General features: G+C 44.8%; 2 protein-coding genes across 2 annotated transcripts in view; both read right to left on the reverse strand.

Moving 5' to 3' along the window:
* The window catches only part of GABBR2 (gamma-aminobutyric acid type B receptor subunit 2), a 1,198,492-nt gene that overhangs the window by 864,850 nt on the left and 311,578 nt on the right, over positions 1–22,064 (reverse strand). The window lies entirely within an intron of this gene.
* LOC141099792 (uncharacterized) lies at positions 11,815–18,595 on the reverse strand. The gene is made up of 2 exons (XM_073587860.1): positions 14,008–18,595; positions 11,815–13,913 (listed from the first exon to the last, which is right to left on the reverse strand). Exons 1-2 carry the CDS (start codon positions 14,708–14,710, stop codon positions 11,884–11,886), a joined length of 2,733 nt encoding a protein of 910 aa, XP_073443961.1. The 5' UTR covers positions 14,711–18,595; the 3' UTR covers positions 11,815–11,883.

Genomic DNA, 22,064 nt, shown 5'->3' on the forward strand with positions numbered 1-22,064 from the left:
GACTATTTTTGTACCTGCTAAGACGTAAGAAAATGCACAATGCACAACGTTTTACTTGCAGCATTGAATCATATGAATATAGAACGCAATCAAAATCCAATTTCTTTCACAAATTATTCAAATTTTCTGTTAAATAAAGCTAAAAATGATCAACACATGATTGCATACAATTCAACACAAATTGTTAGAGCAATTCTGTATGGATGATGCCACGCTTTGAGGAACTTATTACCACAGCAAGAAAAATGTAGATATTTTTACATATCTAAATAGCATAGGACCCATGTGCTTGTTACATTTTCAGGCCCTGCTCTATAACTAACAACCAAGGAATTACCAAATTAATGCAATGTGATCAGCTGGAAAAGAAAAAACAAAAAGTATAATATAAAATGTCTAATCAAATAATAAAGTGATAGGTCAAGTAGGGAGTAAGGTTACTATATTGTTCAGTATTTTCATGCTCCTAGCTGATAGCTTTACTGGACCCTTATACATATTAAAGTTTTCTGAACCCATCGACATCGGCAAGTTTGACCAATGGCCTAAGCTATATGGAGGTGCTGGCCGACCGATGTTCGGGAGAACTGTTGATTACACATGTCTGTATTCGGGCTCCCAATGATATTGTTCTTATGAGACCATCTGCCTGTTAACAAGTCCACCAGCAGCTTTCTCACAGAGAACACAGGAGTAGGGATGGGCGTACCCGTGGATGTTTGGATCAGTTGGGTTCGGCCAAACTTTATAAAAATCTTCTGGTCTGGTACCAGAATGGTAACTGAACTCGATCGCAAACCCGGACCACATTCAAATGAATGGGGGGCCCGAACATCCGGTGGTTCACAGGCTGTCACCTGTGTGACAGCGTAGGAAACAGCAGCTCTGACCAGCAGTAACCTAACTGATGTTACCGCTGGTCACAGCGCTGTGATTCCCACACTCTCAAACAGTTGACAGCATGTGAGCCAGCAGCTGTGACCGGCGGAGAAAAGGTTACTGGCGGTCAGGCGTCAGTTGATGACTACTACTCTCATCTGATAGCAGCAAGAGAAGGCATACGCTGATAAAAGTGTTCACCAGCCAGTGCCTGAGCATAGTGAGAAATATGTCAGTGAGATAATTAGTGCAGTGTGTGTGTAGCTTACTGTACATGTATTTACCTAATAAAAGAAAAAAATTGAATGAGGTACCCCTTATGTTTACTAACCTGCTGAGGGAAACAGACAGCTTGGAGTCTGGTGCTATTATTTTGGGACGGGACCAATACAGTTGTGGCCAAAAGTATTGACACCCCTGCAATTCTGTCAGATAATACTCAGTTTCTTCCTGAAAATGATTGCAAACACAAATTCTTTGGTATTATTATCTTCATTTAATTTGTCTTTGATCATTTCACACAAAACTCCAAAAATGGGCCAGACAAAAGTATTGGCACTCTCAGCCTAATACTTGGTTGCACAACCTTTAGCCAAAATAACTGCGACCAACCGCTTCCTGTAACCATCAATGAGTTTCTTACAATGCTCTGCTGGAATTTTAGACCATTCTTCTTTGGCAAACTGCTCCAGGTCCCTGATATTTGCAGGGTGCCTTCTCCAAACTGCCATTTTTAGATCTCTCCACAGGTGTTCTATGGAATTCAGGTCTGGACTCATTGCTGGCCACCTTAGAAGTCTCCAGTGCTTTCACTCAAACCATTTTCTAGTGCTTTTTGAAGTGTGTTTTGGGTCATTGTCCTGCTGGAAGACCCATGACCTCTGAGGGAGACCCAGCTTTATCACACTGGGCCCTACATTATGCTGCAAAATTTGTTGGTAGTCTTCAGACTTCATAATGCCATGCACACGGTCAAGCAGTCCAGTGCCAGAGGCAGCAAAGCAACCCCAAAACATCAGGGAACCTCCACCATGTTTGACTGTAGGGACCGTGTTCTTTTCTTTGAATGCCTCTTTTTTTCTCCTGTAAACTCTATGTTGATGCCTTTGCCCAAAAAGCTCTCCTTTTGTCTCACCTGACCAGAGAACATTCTTCCAAAATGTTTTAGGCTTTTTCAGGTAAGTTTTGGCAAACTCCAGCCTGTCTTTTTTATGTCTTGGGGTAAGAAGTGGGGTCTTCCTGTGTCTCCTACCATACAGTCCCTTTTCATTCAGACGCCGACGGATAGTACGGGTTGACACTGTTGTACCCTCGGACTGCAGGGCAGCTTGGAACAGTGCCAATACTTTTGTCCACCCTCTTTTTTATGTTTGGTGTGGAATTATATCCAATTTGGCTTTAGGACAATTCTTTTTGTGTTTTTTCATTTAAGACAATGTGTCAATACTTTTGGCCACAACTGTATCTATGAAGCTTCCCTGGCTATTAATATCAGCTCACAGCTGTCTGTGTAGCTTTTACTGGTTATTAAAATGGGGAATCTCCGCCAAAAAATGTTGTGAGGTCCCCGCCAATATTTAATAACCAGCAAAGGCTAAATAGCAATCTGTGGGCTGATATTAGTTGGCTGGAAAGGCGCCATGGATATTGGCCACCTACAAGACTAATTACATCAGTCCTCATCTGCCCCAGAAATTGCGCAGCCATTAGATGCGCCAATTCTGGGACTTGGCCTCAACTCTTCCCACTTGCCCTGGTGCATTGGCAAGTGCGGTAATGGTTTTGGGCTTGATGTCAGCTGTTTTATGCCTGCTAACATCAAGCCCAGGGGTTAGTAATGGAGAAGTGTCTATAAGACAGCATTTTTAATGAGTTTAAGAAAAAACAAATACAGAGCAAAGTCCTAGTTATTTAAGCAGAACACTCCCTGACCCTTTTTACCCATTTATTAATGTAAAAATAAAAATAAAAAATCAAAGTTATACTCACCTGTCCGTCGATAATCCATAATGCTTATGTCCCACGATGAGCACCAACTCAGCTACATCTGGTTGCATTTCTGAGCGGTGACATCAGTAATGCTACCGCTCAGCCCAACAACTAGCTCACACTGAGCTCAGCATGAGAACGTGGCTGCATGTGACAGGCGGTGACTTCAATAAAGTTACCCCTGGTCACGTGCAGCCGTGTTCTCAACCTCAGCTCAGTGTCATCTGACTGTCTTGGTGAGCGGTAACATTACTGACGTCATTGCTCAGCAATGCAGCCAAATGTAGTAGAGTTGGGGATCGTCCTGGGAAATCAGCGTTGTGGATTAACGGCAGACAGGTGAGTATAACTTTGAATTTCATCTTGATTTTTAAATTAATAAATGGGTAAAACAGGGTCGTTGAATGTTTTGTTCAAATAAAGGACTTTGCCCTGTGAGTGTTTTTATACTTAAACTTACATGGTTAGCAATGGGGTTGTCTCATATATGCCTCTCCATTATTAGCCCCTAGGCTTTACCCCATTACCCCACTTGCCAACGTACCAGGGAAGGTGGGAAGGGCCAGGCAAAATGACGGAATTGGTGCATCTAATGGATGCGCCTTTTTGAGGTGGCTGTGAGCTGATATTTTTAGGCTTGGGAGCCCATATACATCGCCCCTTCCCAGCCTGAAAATACCAGCCCCAGCTGTCTGCTTTAGCTTGGCTGGTTATCAAAAATGGGGGAACCCCATGCTGTTTTTTTAAATTACTTATGTAAATAATTTTAAAGAACATCGTGGAGACCCCTCTATTTTTGATAACCAACCAAGATAAAGCTGACACATGAGGGCTGCAGCCCGCAGCTGTCAGCTTTATCTGTGCTTCTTATCAAGAATAGGGGAGACTGACCTCACATCTTTATTTATTTTTTTTTTTTACACAGTGCGCTGGCTAATCGCAGTCATTCCAATACTTGACATGGCTGTGATGGGGCCGAAAGTGCCCACATAGGAAAATCTTGTTGATTGGCTGCACTGCAGCCTTTCAACAAGCTTTGCCGAACCCCAACAGTAACAGTTTTCCGGGAGAAGTCCGTGTTTGGGTTCATGCACAAACACGAAGTGTTCAGTATGGACCCCGAACTTTACCGTTGAGTTCACCCATATCTATACAAGAGTGCTTGGCCAAGCGAGCGTTTGTGTATGTGAGTGTTGACTTAGATGACTGTCAGACGAATGATCGGCTGAAGCATTGTTCGGTCAATAGCCATCTAAGATTTAATTTGGGAGAACACTTCTAAAACCTCATGCACAGAGTATATCTATCTTACATACAGTTGTGCTCAAAAGTTTACATACCCGACAGAATTTTTGCTTTCTTGGCCTTTTTTCAGAGAATATGAATGGTAATACCAAAACTTTTTCTCCACTCATGGTTAGTGGTTTGGTGAAGCCATTTAATGTCAAACTACTGTGTTTTCTCTTTTTAAATCATAATGACAACCCAAAACATCCAAATTACCCTGATCAAAAGCTTACATACCCTAGTGATTTTGGCCTGATAACATGCACAGAAGTTGACATAAATGGGTTTGAATGGCTACTAAAGATAACATCCTCACCTGTGACCTGTGACAAATACCAGGGACATTGTTCGGGATGCAAAGAAAAACCCACAAATAACATCGGCTGAAATACTGGACTCTCTGAAAACTAGTGGTGTGGCTGTTTCAAGATGCACAATAAGGAGGGACTTGAAAATAAATGGGCTGCATGGTCGAGTCACCAGAAGAAAGCCAAGGTAGTGTGTGCTTACGTTCAGCATATTTATAGATTAACCCTTACGTTCTAGCACATTGCATGAGTCATGTCCTCTCTAACGTTTTCATATAATGTAGAGGAAACATCCCACATCAATGCCCAATCCAAGATTTCTATTGACTTCCTCAAACTTAAACCAAAAGAAACTAGGGGTCGAGATTTGGAGCGGGAATTGAGACACCACACTAACCTCAAACTTCACTGCGTCCCCCTCACACAATACCTTCGAGACCAGAGGGTACCCAGAGGTTTGAGGGTTCCCCTGCGTCCCACTCTGTTTAGTGAGTCTCCTGATTTTGGTTCTACATTTGAACAAATTCTAAACAAATCTTCCTTTGACCTCCTGATCTTGACCCCAGAGCATCTTCACAAAGGAATTGCCTCCAGTATGGAACAGATTGCTAATACTGAGAGTCAACTGGCCTCCGAGTACCACAGAGGAACTCAACACTCTGAAAACTAAGATTAACACTAATATTGAACACCACCGGCAGGACACAGAAAGTAGAAGGAGATTACACGTTTCAGAGGGATACTGAGGACTACAAGCTGGACAGGGTGTATAAATGGCATGACAAGTCAACTTTGGTAAGAAGCTCCACATGGCCCAACTACAGATCCTCTACAGAATTATCCACTTCCGGTTCCGACCAGGAGAGATGAGAACAGTATCGCAATTCTGGCCGTTTTTTAGGCCAACAAAGGAGACCAACGCAAAGAAAAGGACAAGATGGGGGACTCGATGCAAGATGGAATACGACCTCACTAAAGGTAATTGCCCACTTGTCATAAACATCTCTTCTAGATTCTTGGGCATTGTAGAATACCAGGTTCTACAGAAAGGACTTTCTTTCTGCCCCAGTTTTAATTGTAACACCTTTGCATTAGAAATGGACCTTCAGAAATTTAATCGCCACCTGAGATTAAAACTACGTTTTGCAGAATCAGAAGTGACTAGCACTCAACAGGGGTCTTCAGCTGATTCCAAAAGCCTGACAACAGCTAGTCTTGGCCTTAGAAATAAAAGTACTTTCAGACCCTCATATGGCTCACATGCCCTAGCAACTTTTATAGGCTTTGTGGATGATTCTTTCCAAAACCTATGAAAAGACATTGATAGAGGTATAACTACATTACCCTTCCAACCTCAACCTCACCCCCTTAGATCAGCAGGCACTGAGGTCACTACAAGATGACAAAGGCATAATTATCAAACCAACAGACAAGGGAGGGGTGAAAGTGGTGATGGACAAAACTTTTTACCTACAAGAAATAAACCGACAAGTTAGTGATGAGAGTATATACACAAAACTCTCAAGTGACCATTCAGGTCCTATCCAGGCACTTATCCAAAATGTACTAACCAGATTTACAGAATTGGATTTTTTAAATGAAAACTTGTGATTTTCTAACCAAAAGACATCCCATTAAACCACTTTTTTACATTTTCCCCAAGATACATAAGAATCTTGATCATCCACCAGGTTGACCTATTATAGCTTCAACTGATTCTTTTCTGTCACCACTTGCCATCTTCCTTGAAAGGATCCTCACACTGCTCATTAAACAGATCACATCCTTCTTTCTTGACACAGATTCTTTACTCAACACCATCAATAACATTGATTTGGTCCCCTGTGAGGCCATTCTAGTATCCTTTGACATCAGGGATTTATACATATCCATATCACATGAACAAGGTATACGTTCAGTATACTGCCTCCTCAATTCATATGGCATGGATACAGACCAGGTTGATTTGTGTTGTGATCTACTGTCTTTAGTTCTCACAAAGAACTTTTTATGTTTGGGGCAGGCCCGGATTGGCAATATAACCAACCGGGCATTTTCCCGCTGGGCCGCTGTCATGTGGGCTGAGGGCGGCAGCGCCCGATCATCTGGCCGCTTGCCAGCTGCTGCGGCCACTGTTGCTCCTGCCGCCGTCCCTCTGCGGCACGGCGGTGATACTAGTTTCCAAGTTCCTCCCGCACTGCAGGGAGATAAGCTACCACGCCACCCCCACGCACCCCATTGTCGCCGTAGCATGAGACACCCCCCCCCGCAGCCACTCACAGTGTCGCTTGCCTTCTCTGTTCGCAGGACCTGTGATGAGGTCACAAGAGGGGAGGAGTCAGGGGTCACATGATCAGGAGCCTTTGTCCAGACCCCTGATCATGTGACCCCTGACTCCGCCCCTCCTGTGACCTCATCACAGGTCCTGTGCGCTCAGCCTTGCCTCTTGGTGTCTGCTGTGCTGTTGGCTGTTGTCATGGTGCTGGATGAGATAAGTATGTGTGGGGTCAGGAGGGGTTAACAGGGTAGATGTAGCAGAGCCGCATGCGCACGAGGTGCGCGGAGTGCGCACGAGGTGCGCGGAGCAGAGCCGCGTGCGCACGAGGTGCGCGGAGCAGAGCCGCGTGTGCACGAGGTGCGCGGAGCAGAGCCGCGTGTGTACGAGGTGCGCGGAGAGGAGCCGTGTGTGTACGAGGTGTACGAAGCGGAGCCATGTGTACGAGGTGTACGGAGTGGAGCCGCGTGTGTACTTTGTGTATGGAGCCGAGCCGTGTGTGTACGGAGTGGAGCCATATGTGTACGGGATGTACGGAGCGGAGCCAAGTGTGTACGAAGCATACAATGCGGGCTTTTCCCACGGACACAGGCATACACGGCGGAGCATTTTAAAACACACATGATGTTCCACCTGAAGTGATGTGCTTGAAGTTGACCGGAAATGAGATAATTTCTTGAGGAGATTGTAACAGAACCAGAAATGCTTCAGATCCATCACCGTGTCCTCCTCCGACAGCGCAGACAGCAGGATCGCCTTGGAATCGGGGATGCCGGCCATGTGAGCAGATCATGATATGTACTGCATCGGGAGGCTCAAGTGGGCACTACAATGGGAGCCGGGCTGCTATAGTATCTTTATAGAATCTTTCTTTATTTCTTTCTCTCTTTTTATTTCTCTGTTCTTTCTTTCCCTCATTTTCTTTCTCTCTCTCTCTGTTCTTTCTCTCTCTAATCTTTCTTTTTTCTCTCTCTCTGTTCTTTCTTTCCCCTCTTTCTTTCTTTTTCTTTCCTCTCTTTCTTTCTCTCTGTTCTTTCTTTCTTCCCCTCTTTCTTTCTCTCTTTTTTCTTTTCTCTCTCTCTCTCTCTCTCTCTCTGTTTTCTCTCTTCCTTAGTGCCAGCCACTGTGCCCTCAGTACAAGTCAGTGTGATCAGCAGTGCTAAATGGGTGCAATTAGGCGTGGACATGGGTGTGACTAGTTGCGGAATGGGTGTGGCCGGGCATGGCCTAAAATTAGCAGCTGCGCGTGCCGCAGTCTTTGTCCCTCTTTCCCTTCCTCAAAAGTTGGGAGGTATGATAGGGGCAGCTATGACCAGGGGGTCTGGTTGCCCAATGGATAGCAGTTCTGCCAGGAATTCTGTCACCATGCGTACAAAAGGGGACAGAGCTTTGGGAGGAGTACTGTACCTAAAAGCAATAAATAGGACTGAGCTGAAATACTGGGCGCAGCTCTGACTACATGTTATATAGTCGTGTTAATCTCCTCTCACTTCTTGTAACCTACAAGTGTACAAACATATTATATAGTCACCATGTGACTAGTGGGCCTGTGTAACTTCAAATGCCAGGGCTGAATTTTAGTCCCAGTCCGGCCCTGGTTTGGGGACACTTAGTATCTCCAGATGAGGTGCACAGTGATGGGCTCCAATTTTGCACCGACATATGCCAATTGCTATATGGCGGACTATGAGGAAAGCTTGATCTACACCAATGATCTCTTCCGGGCCAACGTTTTGGTCTGGAAGAGATACATTGATTATATCTTCTGTATTTGGTATAGTACATCTGATTCCTTGGAGAGATTCTTTCAATTTCTTAAGTCATCCTGGACGTCACAATGTCAAGTGATACAAATCAGATTAACTTTCTAGATACCCTGGTTTTGAAAGCCAATGATGGGTCCCTCACAACTGACCTATACATTAAACCGACAGACCGGAATAGTCTTTTACATTATGAGAGTTTTCACCCTACCAAGATGAAACAATCCATACCTAAATCTCAATTTCAGAGGATCAATAGAATAGTCTGGGCTGGACTGGCCATCTGGCAGTTCTGGCATTTGATAGAGGGGCCGCCCCCTGCCATGGGCCGCTCCCTCTGCAGAAGCCCTTTTGATCTTGTGACAGGATGGGAGCCGCTCAGGAGCAGGAGGCGCAGCTTCAACTTTTCTTCTCATGTAAACAGCAGCAGTGACACAGGAGTCGGCAATCAGGAGAAAGGGTGGAGGCCAACTGGACCGGGGGCTGTAAGGCATTTATCCCTGTGCCATCTCCCAGCTCCTGCTGAGGGCCCACGAGGATAATTTACATACTTCTCTAGGGGGCCAAACTAGATCCACATCTCCAGCACAGCTGTTGTCTGTAGCACCTTGCCAATGAAATCAAGCAGTTGAGCTACAGAAACCAATGAAAGAAGGTGGGCGGGCCCAGTACTGTGAGGAGAAAAAGACTATGGAAGATTCCAGCACTGAGCTCCTTCAATAGCTGCTCCAGCAGTCCCTCCTCTGCTGTATCAGTGCTGGAGGATGTAGGGCTGACAGCAGGACAGGAGGGCTCAGGCCTGTGTGTGCAACCACTAGCAATGGAGCTGAAATCTCCTGCTCCTAGAAAGTAAGGTCACAAAGAAATCCAGCTGCCTGCAGAACGGAGTGAGTATATACTGTATGTGTATGCTCAATGTGTAAAGTGTGTATATGTGCAAGTCATGTGTCTGTAGTTTGTGTATATGTACATATATAAATAAAACAAATAAATAATTGAATATATACGTACTGTCTGCAAATATATGTGTCTGTATATGTACTGTATATATATATATATATATATATATATATATATATACACACACACACAGTTGTGGCCAAAAGTATTGACACCCCTGCAATTCTGTCAGATAATACTCAGTTTCTTCCTGAAAATGATTGCAAACACAAATTCTTTGGTATTATTATTTTCATTTAAATTGTCTTAAATGAAAAAACACAAAAGAGAATGAAGCAAAAAGCAAAACATTGATCATTTCACACAAAACTCCAGAAATGGGCCAGACAAAAGTATTGGCACCCTCAGCCTAATACTTGGTTGCACAACCTTTAGCCAAAATATAGGGCCATCTGTACCGCGCTTAGAGTGATTCTTGTATTTTGTGTTTGCAGGGTGCTGTAGCCTACTGTTCGTATCTGCGGTATGTACACATAAGGTGTTATTTCAGGTGGCAGAGCCACTTCAGGAAAGTGTCTCAAGTCTTTTTCCTGATAATGCCATTTTTTTGTGCCACCGGCGTCTTTTCTCGATATTTCCTATTATAGTTGTGAGTGACTGAAAATGCTACCCAGTTTCCGAACACTGAAGCAGTTAAAAGAAGTAACAACAGACGAAGCAGGTACAGCAATGTTGTTTTACATTGCTGTGCATTAAGTTCATGTTTAGTGGCAGGTTTGTGGCACTTTTTCAGGATGTGGTGCCTGCCACAATCCGCCTGAAAAAGATGTAGTGTACACATGTAACAAGGTGACACGGGGGGGTAGTTATGGCCAAGTTACTTAAAGACACAGTCCACAGACAGAGTCTACTGATCCAACGGTCAGCAAGCACCTCCGGCCCTTTGTATATAAATAGACAGAACTGACACAGTTACTTCCCATGGGTTACCTTTTCTTTCCAGCCACTGCAATCTGGTAATCAAATTCCTGGGTCACCGCTGTGATCCAATAGGGATAACTTTATTTTATGCTTTGCAATAGTAATGAAGTAGGAACAGGTAGTAGAAAAAGCCGGATTACTTACCGGTAATGCTCTTTTAATGAGTCCACGACAGCACCCACTGGAGGTATCGGATCCGCCCCATTTGGAACAGGAAACCCTACAGGAAAGATAAAAGGGGCGGTCCGCCTTTCCTCCTCAGTTTTGCATTTCAGAGTACCAGGAGTACCGCCAAGGATTAGGCAATGTCTTGTACTTATATCTTTACTTATCCAACTTTAGCAGATATACTTTTAACATTGATATTTGTAGCAGGGAGGGAAGTGAGCGGGTGCTGTCGTGGACTCATTAAAAGAGCATTACCGGTAAGTAATCCGGCTTTTTACCCTTCGCCACGACAGCACCCACTGGAGAGATTCCAGAGACCATCACCTGGGTGGGACCACCGTGCCAAGGACAGTCCTGCCAAAGCTTAGGTCAGAGGTAGACGAAAGATCAAGTCTATAGTGTCTATAGAAGGTAGAAGGGGATGACCAAATTGCCGCCTTACATATGGTTTCAATTGGAACGTCTCCCCTCTCCGCCCAGGAAGCCGCCATTGCTCTGGTGGAATGTGCTCTGATGTTTCCCGGAGGTTCTTCATTTTTTGCAGAGTAGGCTAAACGAATGGCATCCCTGATCCATCGGGAAATGGTGCTCTTTGTGACTCCATACCCTTTTTTACGGCCCTGAAAAGAAATGAAGAGAGCCCTACACTGCCTCCAGCTCTCGGACCTTTCAATATACTTTAGGACAGTTCTTCTGACGTCCAAAGTGTGGAATTTCTGCTCTTCCGGAGTGGAGGGATCTTCAAAGAAGGTTGGGAGGAGTATCTCCTGAGACCTATGGTACCTTGTTGATACCTTAGGCAGGTATGAGGGGTCTGGCTTCAATATTAATCTATCCCGATATACCTGCAAAAAGGGTGGATCTATGGACAGGGCCTGGATATCACCCACTCTCCTAGCGCATGTCAGTGCTACCAAGAGGGCCGTCTTAAATGATAAATACTTAAGGGATATCGTATCTATCGGTTCAAAAGGTTCTTCTGTAAGGGCGTCTAACACCAAGTTTAAGTCCCATGTAGGGATTGTGGGTATGTGAACCGGAGTTATTCTTTCACATGCCGTAATGAATCGTGATATCCACTTATTCCCTGCTATATTATGGCCATACAGCGCCCCCAACGCAGACACCTGTACTTTCAGTGTGTTTACTGACAAGCCCAATTCCTTTCCCTTTTGTAGGAACTCTAAGATAGGGACTATCGGGACTTCTGCTGTATGAGATGCTGTATGAAACTCTAGGAATTTCTTCCATATTCTTTTATAAATTTGGGTTGTGGACTGCTTCCTGCTCTGCAGGAGCGTAGTAATTAATGATTGCGAAAACCCTCTTGATCTTAATAGATGCCTTTCAAGTTCCACGCCGTCAAGTGTAAGTTGTCCACTTGAGGGTGGAAAAAAGGGCCTTGGGAGAGTAGGTTGGGGTTTGAGGGGAGAACCCAAGGATCTGTCACTGACATAATTCGTAGCCACGAGATCCACGGTCTCTTGGGCCAGAATGGTGCTATCAGGATTACTCTCGCCTTTTCCTCTCTGATTTTCTGAATCACTTGTGGCAGGAGAATCAATGGAGGGAAGGCGTATGCCAGCTTGAATCTCCATGGGGCCTGGAGGGCATCCAGTATGTCTGGGTGATCTGCTGGAGACAGGGAAGCAAAGGTCTTTGTTTGTCTGTTTTCCCTTGTGGCAAAGAGGTCCACTTGAGGATGCCCCCATAGAGCCACTATGTTCTGGAAGATCTGGTGATTGAGGCACCACTCCCCTTGCCGAAGTGTGTGTCGGCTTAAGAAATCTGCTTCTTGATTGTCCTCTCCTCTCATATGAAGAGCTGAGAGGGACAACAAATTGCTTTCGGCTAAGTCTAAGATTCTTGCCGCAGAAGACATCAGAGTCTCTGATCGAGTACCTCCTTGTCTGTTTATGTAGGCCACTGTGGTGGTGTTGTCCGACAGGATCCTGACATGTTTCTGTTGGAGCTGTGGAAGGAAATAATGTAGAGCATAGTATACTGCTGTCAGTTCTTTTAAATTAGACGAGTATTCTCTTTCCTCTCTATTCCATCTTCCTTGACAAAAGCTATTCCCCATATGGGCTCCCCAGCCTTGGGGGCTAGCGTCGGTGGTTAGGATACTAGATGGTACTATGACCCATGGGACTCCCGAGGATAGATGGTCATCCTCTAACCACCATTCCAGAGAAGTCAAGACCTCCTGCGTTAGAGTTATCTTGCTCTCGAGGTGACCACCATGTCGCCTCTCCTCCTGGAGGATCTGATGCTGGAGTGTGCGGACATGATAATGGGCCCACCGGACTGCAGGGGCACAGGAATCTAGCGACCCCAATAGCGACATTGCCCCTCTCAGAGACATGCGTGGTCTATCTATGGCTGCCTCTACTTTCTCTTTTGTTAGTGCAATCTTTACCTGCGGAAGTAGACATTTCTGGGTTATGGAGTTCAATTGGAACCCCAAAAACATCTGGAGGGATTGCGGAACGAGCCTGGACTTCTGTATATTGATGATCCAGCCTAGGTCCTGTAAAGACGAGATTGCATCAGCCACTCTTTCGGTACATTGGGTATCTGAGTTCACGATTATTAGGAAGTCATCTAAGTAAGGTACAATTAAAGTATCTTTTTGACGAACATAGGCCATCACCTCTGCCATCACCTTGGTGAAGATTCTTGGTGCTGTTGAGAGGCCGAAAGGCATGGCTGTGTATTGAAAATGACGGACCTTGCCATCGAATACCACTGCGACCCTTAGATATTTTTGGTATCTATTATGGATAGGAAGATGATAATAAGCATCTTTTAAGTCAATCCCCGCCATCACACAATTTGGAAAGAGAAGCTTTATGGTGGATCTGATTGATTCCATCTTAAACTTATAATTTTTAATAAACGTATTAAGCTTCCTTAAATTAATAATTGTTCTAAATGTACCATCTGGTTTGGAAATTAAAAATAAGGGAGAGTAGAAGCCTCTACCTTCCTGTCCCTCTGGGACCTCTACTAAAACCCCTTTGCATAGTAGGCTCCGAATCTCTTCTTCGAGGGCCTTTTGTTGGGTCATAGAGTTAAGGCGGGTTAGGACAAAGAAATCATAAGGATTTTGAAGGAATTCTATTTTCATTCCTTCTTTAATAATACTCAAGATCCATGGGTTTGAGGATATTTGTTCCCATTTTGGATAAAAGAACCGTAATCTACCCCCTACAGGTGGGTCTGATTCTTTAATTTCTATTTTCCCTTCGGAACGTTGGACCCCTGAACATGGTACCCTTTTGTTTCTCTTCTTTTGTGGCCCATCTATTTGGTCTTTCCATTTGCCTCCTTCTTCCAAACGGTCGCCTCTTAAAGGTTCTCCTATAGAAAGGGATAGAAGAGTCAGGGAACGCCTTCTTCCTTTCCTTTGCTTTGGCGAGTATCTCGTCTAGGGCTTTCCCGAAGAGAAACTCACCCTCACACGGGGTTGCACAGATCTTAGCCTTTGATTGCGCGTCCCCCTTCCAGCTCTTCATCCACAACGCCCTTCTGGCGTTGTTCACTAGAGCTGCTGATCTTGCTGCCAGCCGTAGAGTGTCTGCCGACGCATCAGCCATAAAGGCAGCTGCCCCCCTTATCAATGGGATAGCGGCCCTTAATTTTTCTCTGGACACCTTTTGCTCGATTTGTTGATCCAGCTGGTCCAACCACACGAGCATGGATCTAGTGGTGCATGTGGTGGCTACCGCTGGCTTAAATATACCCGTGGTAGACTCCCAAGACCTCTTCAATGATGATTCCGCCTTGCGGTCTAACGGGTCTGCCAACAAGCCTGCCTCCTCTACTGGAATAGCCGATTGTCTCGAAGTAGAGGATATAACGGCATCCACTTTTGGCACTTTGGTCCATTTTAATAGCTCCTCATCGCTGAAAGGATACTTTCTTTTTGAGGCTGATGGGAGAAAACTTCTTTGGTCATTTTTTTCCCATTCCCTCTTTATTAGGGCCTTAATTGCCGGTATTACCGGGAACGCTCTCCTTTTCTTTTCAGCCAATCCTGCAAACATTATGTCCTGTGCGGTTTGGGCACCCCTTGGTTCCTCACACCCCATAGTGCTTCTCACCGACTTGACTAGGTTGTCCACACTATCTAGGGGGAAACATGACTGTCCCTCCATGTCTGATGATGACGAGGATGTTAGTGAGGAGTCAGAGATTAACCCCCTTCTTCTTCTGACTCTGAGCTGAGGGTTAACTGCTTCTTGCTGCCAGTCTCTGAGGGAGTTTTGGCGCGGTTACTAGCCTGTATCTCCTCCCTGATTATAGCTCTAATGTCCTTTGTCGACAATGCGGTCCCTTGCTTTGTCTCTTTGGTGCACTGTTTACAGAGCTTCTTAGGGTAGGAGTCAGGGAGAGGTTCCGAGCATAGCGCACATTTTTTATGCTTGGATTTATCCTTTTTCTTGGTCTAGAAGGGGACACCAAGGCGGGGGGGGGGAGGAGAGGTCAGCTTAGTAGGCAGAGTATATACTTTGCACACTCACCCAGTGAAGCCTTATATTACCGGATCAGATGGCTGAGACGTCCTAGGCCTTGATTCTCCTGCTTCATTCCTGCGGCCGGTGTTGCGGTCCCTGGTGGAGCTGCCTCCTGCAGAATCCCCCGCTGGAGCGTGTGCTTCCGTTGGGGACGACATTGCTGCATCGCCGCTCAGCTGCGCCGCTGTTTAAATAACCTGCTCCTCTTTTTTTTTTTTTTTTTTCTTTGCCGTCCCCCCGGAAGTTGCTCCTCCTCCCAGGGATCACCGCGCGCGTGCCCGACGCTCTCTCAGCCATCCCGCCCCCGGAAGTTCAACCATTACTTCCGGGGGGGTCAGGAGACTGTGCGCCGGCTGGCTACCGCGCCGCTTTACCGCGCGGCCTCCTCCATGCACCACCACCGCCGCTGGCGCCTCCATTCAAAAGGAGACCTCCATACTCCCTTTTTTTTTTTTTTTCTTCTGCGCCACTGGCGCTCTTACCACTCCCAGCAGCGGTGCGTCCCGGTGCCTGCCGGCGCTCTCCTGGGTGAGACGGGGCGGCCATTCCCGGACCCCGTCATCACCCTTCGCTCACCAGACGAGGGGGGAGCCGTCTAACGGAATCTCCCCCGACGCTGCCTCTGGACCGCAGCCCCTGCCGTTCCCAAGGAGACTGCACAGGCGGCATGCCTGGCCCAGGTATTCTTTTCCTGAAGGATATCGTGGCTCTGTTTGGAACAGGAAACCAAAACTGAGGAGGAAAGGCGGACCGCCCCTTTTATCTTTCCTGTAGGGTTTCCTGTTCCAAATGGGGCGGATCCGATACCTCCAGTGGGTGCTGTCGTGGCGAAGGGTAAAAGACACAATACTGGCTTCCTGCTCTTTCCATGACACTTTCCATGGCCATACCCACAACAGCCATGGTAGCTGAGATCAGGCAATCAGTTCACTTGCTGAATCTTGACGCTAATAGTCCATTCAGCTGGACCCATTCAAAGTCCTGGGGCCCGTGTTGTGGTCCTTTTGTCCTTAGTCTGGGGCAGCAGATTTCCTCATTCCTGGGAGTCTGGCAATGCCCGTGTCACTGTCCTTTGGCCCGGGACACCAGATCCTCTCCCTCATGGGAGTCTGGCAATGCCCCGGCTGTAGCCACACATCTACCCTGGGCGAATGTGCCCGGGCTTCTTACCAGGAGCAGCAGCTTCCTGTCGTCTTCTCTGAGCTGGCCCAGCCCATATCATTAACTCCTTGCTTTCTCTAATTCTACACTGACCGCCTGTGCAAGTTGAAGATATGGATGAACTCTTTATGCATCAAATGGCCAAGTTCTCCAAAAAATATGACATAGTTGTCATGGGAGATTTCAACTATCCAGACATTTGTTGGGAATCTCTCTCAGGCAAAACTAACAGGTCAAGAAAATTCTTATCCTCTCTTGCTGACAACTTTATCTACCAAAAGGTAGGGGAGAAAACAAGGGGAACTGCTACCTTGGATCTAATCCTTATAAACAGGGAGGAAATGGTTGAGGAGGTTAAAGTGGCTGGGACCCTAGGAGGTAGCGACCATGCTATTTTAGAATTTTGGATAAGTAGAGGAGGAAGACCTACGAAGACTCAGATGTCAAGGTTAGATTTCAGAAAGGCAGATTTTAAGGGATTCAGAAAGAGAATTGGAGCGATCCAATGGCTGGATATACTTAAGGACAAAAATGTCCAGGAAGGATGGGAAATCTTGAAAAATGAAATTCTCAAAGCACAATTGTTAACAATTCCAAAAGAGGGAAGAATAGGAAGCATTTAAGGAAACCAGGATGGATGAACACAGAACTTAAGCACATGCTAAAAAGGAAGAAAGAAATGTTTAAAAAAGGGAAAGAGGGAGGCATATCTAAAGAAGAATATAATGCTGTCTGCAGAATCTACAGGGCACAAATCAGATTATCTAAAGCTGACAATGAATTGAGGCTTGCAAGTGACATCAAAAGCAATAATAAAGGATTTTGGGGATATGTCAAAAGTAAAAGAAAAGTCAAAGATGCTATAGGATTTTTACAGGATGAAAATGATGAAATAGTAAGACAGGATGTTGAGAAGGCCGAACGCTTAAATTCCTATTTTGCATCTGTTTTCTCTCAGAAAGGAAATGTAACATCAACATTTCTTCACTGTCCTATTAAGGGAATAGAAGAATCCAGGATATCTATAAACAGAAAGATAGTGAAGAAACACTTAGCTAACCTAAATGAATTCAAGTCTCCAGGTCCAGATGAATTACACTCCAGAGTACTGAAGGTGATAGCAGGAGAAATTTTTGAACCCCTCTCCATAATCTTTGAAAATTCTTGGAGAACAGGAGAAGTCCCAGAAGACTGGAGAAGAGCAATTGTTGTTCCTATCTTCAAAAAGGGGAAGAAGATGGGACCCATGCAACTATAGGCCGGTTAGTCTGACTTCTATACCAGGAAAGATCTTTGAACAAATTATTAAACAACATGTAGGTAAGTACCTGGATAAGAATAAAGTGATTAAACAGTCAGCATGGGTTTGTAACTAATGCAATTCTAGGATGTATTAACAGAAGCATACAGTCTAGATCAGGTGAAGTCATTATTGCCCTCTACTCCTTTTTGGTCAGACCTCATCTGGAATACTGTGTCCAGTTCTGGGTGCCACATTTTAAAAAAGACATCAACAAACTGGAGCAAGTTCAGAAAAGAGCGACCAGAATGGTGACCGGTCTGCAAATTTTGTCTTATGAGGAAAGGTTGCAGGATTTGGGAATGTTTAGCTTGCAAAAGAGAAGACTGAGAGGAGACTTAATAGCTGTCTACAAATATCTCAAGGGCTGTCACATTGTAGAAGGATCATCTTTATTCTCATTTGCACCAGGAAAGACTAGAAGCAATGGAATGAAACTGAATGGGAGGAGACACAGATTAGATATTAGAAAAAACTTTTTGACAGTTAGAGTGATCAATGAGTGGAACAGGCTGCCACAAGAGGTGGTGAGTTCTCCTTCAATAGAAGTCTTCAAACAGAGGCTGGACAGACATCTGTCTGGGATGATTTAGCGAATCCTGCTTTGAGCAGGGGGTTGGACCAGATGCCCCAGGAGGTCCCTTCCAACTCTACGATTCTATGATTCTATGATATCAATGTGGTAAAAAGCTGACAGAACATGTGTTCATTAGTGTTGAGCATTCCGATACTGCAAATATTGGGTATCGGCCGATATTCGCTGTATCGGAGTTCCGATACCGAGTTCCGATATTTTTACAATATCGAATACCGGAATCGGAAGTTCCCATAATGCAATGAGCCAGTTGTGCTAGCCATGTTAACTAATGGCATGGCTGTGATTGGCTGCTGAAATGATGTCATCATGAAGCGCGGTCTGTGCGGGACTGCCGGGGGTCTGTGCGGGACTGCCGGGGGTCGTGTGTGTGTGTGCAGGCATCGTCCGATGGGACTACAAGTCCCATCGGGCTATGCCTGCTACAATGATACTGACTGACACATTAGCCAATGATGGGATAGTAGTAGTCCCATCATCTGGCTAATGTGTTGAATGTAAAAAAAAAAAAATATATATATATATATATATATATATATATATATACACATACATACTACATATATACAACATTCATACAACATACATACTACATACTTCATATATACTACATTCATACAACATACATACTGCATACATACAACATATATACTAAATTCATACAGCATACATACATACTACATAATACATATATACTACATTCATACAACATACATACATACATACTACATTCATACAACATACATGCATACTACATACATACTACATACATACTACATACATACTACATACATACTACATACAACATACTTACTACATACATACAACATGCTACATACATACTACTTACATACTACATACAATACATTCATGCATACATATAGACATACAGTACATATAACATAGAGTACATACTCACCATCACTTGTCACTTTGATCCCCAAAGCCAGTGTCATCTCACTGTAAAAAATATTAAAATAACAAACAACCAATATACTCCCTGATCCGCAGAAATCCACGAGTGTCCTACGACGATCTCCTGCAGTGCATCACTGAGAGGTTACTATAGTTCACTGGTCTCACTTTATGGCAAAAGCAGCATGGGAACTTTCTCACACAGCCATGCCAAAAGTGAGACTAGGGACTATTTTTTTACAGTGGCGGAGGAGTACAGTGCGGAAGGATACCTACCTCCCGTCATTGTATTCCTGCTGCCCCTAGAGAGCGGTCGCATCAGCTGATGCTGCTGTTCTCCACGGGACATCATCATGGGACACTCATGGATTTCTGTGGATCAGGGAGTATATTGGTTGTTTGTTATTTTAATATTTTTTACAGATGACACTGGCTTCGGGGATCAAAGTGACAAGTGATGGTGAGTATGTACTCTATGTTATATGTACTGTATGTCTATATGTATGTATTGTATGAATGTATGAATGTATTGTATGTAGTATGTAGTATGTATGTTGTCTGTAGCATGTTTTATGTATGTTGTAGGTATGTAGTATGTACTATGTATGTACTATGTATGTATGTATGTTGTATGAAAGTAGTATATATGTAGTATGTATGTATGTTGTATGTATATCTTTTACTACAACACGTGGATTACATTAAATTTCCACCTAAGCAATTTCTTGTGTGCCAACTTTATTCTACAAGAGGAAGATGAGAGACACCAGACTCAACAATGCAGACAAGCTGAATGCTGCTATTGTAGCAACCTGGGCTTCCATAACACCTCAGCAGTGCCACAGGCTCATCGCCTCCATGCCACGCCGCATTGATGCAGTAATTGATGCAAAAGGAGCCCCGACCAAGTATTAAGTGCATTTATGGAACATACATTTCAGTACGCCAACATTTTGGATTTTAAAATCATTTTTTCAAGCTGGTGTTATAAAGTATTCTAATTAACTAAGATAATGACTTTTGGGTTTTCATTGGCTGTAAGTCATAATCATCAACATTAACAGAAAAAAACACTTGAAATAGATCACTGTTTGTAATGACTATATATAATATATGAGTTTCACTTTTTGTATTGAAGAACTGAAATAAATTTACTTTTTGATGATATTCTAATTTTGTGAGAAGTACATCTATCTATCTATCTCCATTCACTCCCATAGTTATAGCTAATCCTAATGTGTTTAGCTAAATATATTAGTCTTTATATTCTGCCCGGGTGCAAGCACCTTTTCTCACTTAATGTCAAAAGGCATTTATATGTTTAGAAGTTAAGCCTGGACGGCTGAAAGCCCTATGGCATAGCTGAAGGCAAACTTCTAACTGGCAGAGTAAAATGTAATGTAATGTTTGAGTATACATTATGGAAGGCTTTTAAGTAGTGCATACATTATACATTAGATGCCACCATTCAGTAAATTGCAGAATAACATTTTAGTCAAGAGGACAGTCTTTTCCATGATAACACATGGATATAGACACCTGTGCGCAATAAAGTTGTCATGATCCAGTGTTGGATCTGGCGGTATTAAATTGACAAAGTGAACTTTTTTTTACTTTGTCAGGTTCTGGTGTCTTGACTGTCCCCGGTGGTGGTGGGTCTCTCTGAACTGTCCAGGCGCATGCACACTGCAGTACTTTGCTCTGCCCTCAGCAGGCAGAGAAGTACGCCTGAGCAGGAACGTGGTGCTGAGGAGGCTGTATGGATAATGCAGGGACACGTCATCCATATGAAGCAAGCAGGAGTGTTAGGAACGGCGGAACGCACTAAATAAAAATAATAATAATAATAATAATAAAGTGCGTTTGTCGCTCGGGGTCCACCGAACAGTAGGTGTTACAACCGCTGCTGAGTAATGGCAGATGAGCAATATGGCGATATAATGCGCACGGGTTCAACTTCACCCGAAGTGCGCAGAGCAGGCTCTGTTTACACACAGAGGCGCCACAACAAAAACATACAAAAAAGGCTGAGCCTATTAGAGTCACAGGCCTCAGGTAAATGCACACACGGTATAAGGTCACATGAGCAGGAACTAAGACAGAGGGGCTACGTCCGTCTAGACCTACCGTTTGTGCAACGTTCACTACTGCGAACGCCAAGAAGGGCTGCAACTGCAGCGCGGCGCAGGACACTGCCACTGGACGACACAGCTACAAAGCAGGCGCTATGTCAGATGCTAGCGCAGTGGCCTAAGGCTTGCCACAGACTGGCACAGACTACTGAACTAATTCCCTAACCACATGCGTAATATCAGAGGGAAGGGGTTTCATAATAAGTCAGTCACCAGAATCATACATCCGTCACCATTCACACATAGCAGTATAGTCTATAATAGCGCATGGCTAGTAATCTCCTCTGCAGTAGAAAGACAGCAGGAGAACACAGAATGTGAGGCTCTGGATTCCTGCAGAGCAGACGCAGAAACCTGACGCCTAACATTACCCCCCCTCCTAGGGCCCCCTCTCTCTGAGCCTTCCAATCCACCACCTTGTGCCCATCAGAGGCATAGGCCTCAGACTCGTCCGAAGGCAAGTCTGATGTCCCGGTAGGTGAAAAGGAAAACCGGGACACGTGGAAGGCATCAGAGGCGGCAAGATCGTCAAGTTTAAGAAGGGACAATTGGGAGACAACGGGCGTGGCAAAACAGCATAAGTTGAAATGGAACGCCGCGGTGTGTCGATGGACGTCTCCACTCTCTGTTTAAGGAGTTTTGTGGTCTGCATATAGCCACAGTGACCACCCGCCCTGGACGTGTGTGCCCATGCGAGAACCTTCGGCTGAAGGTGGGGAGGGACAAAGGTCTTGCCCAGCGGCACAGAGTTTGGCCATTGCGGGGCACTGATGTCCTGAGAAACAGCGTGTTGACAATGGTAACCGCAAATGGAGTTTTGTGCCGGACGCGCCTCGAAAACGGTGCAAGACACCTCCATGGGCTCTGGGAGTGGAGTCTCTGGCTCGGGTG

This window comes from Dendrobates tinctorius, unplaced genomic scaffold (assembly GCF_039654945.1).
Source record: "Dendrobates tinctorius isolate UK_male_01 unplaced genomic scaffold, ASM3965494v1 ptg000102l, whole genome shotgun sequence".
NCBI lineage: Eukaryota > Metazoa > Chordata > Amphibia > Anura > Dendrobatidae > Dendrobates > Dendrobates tinctorius.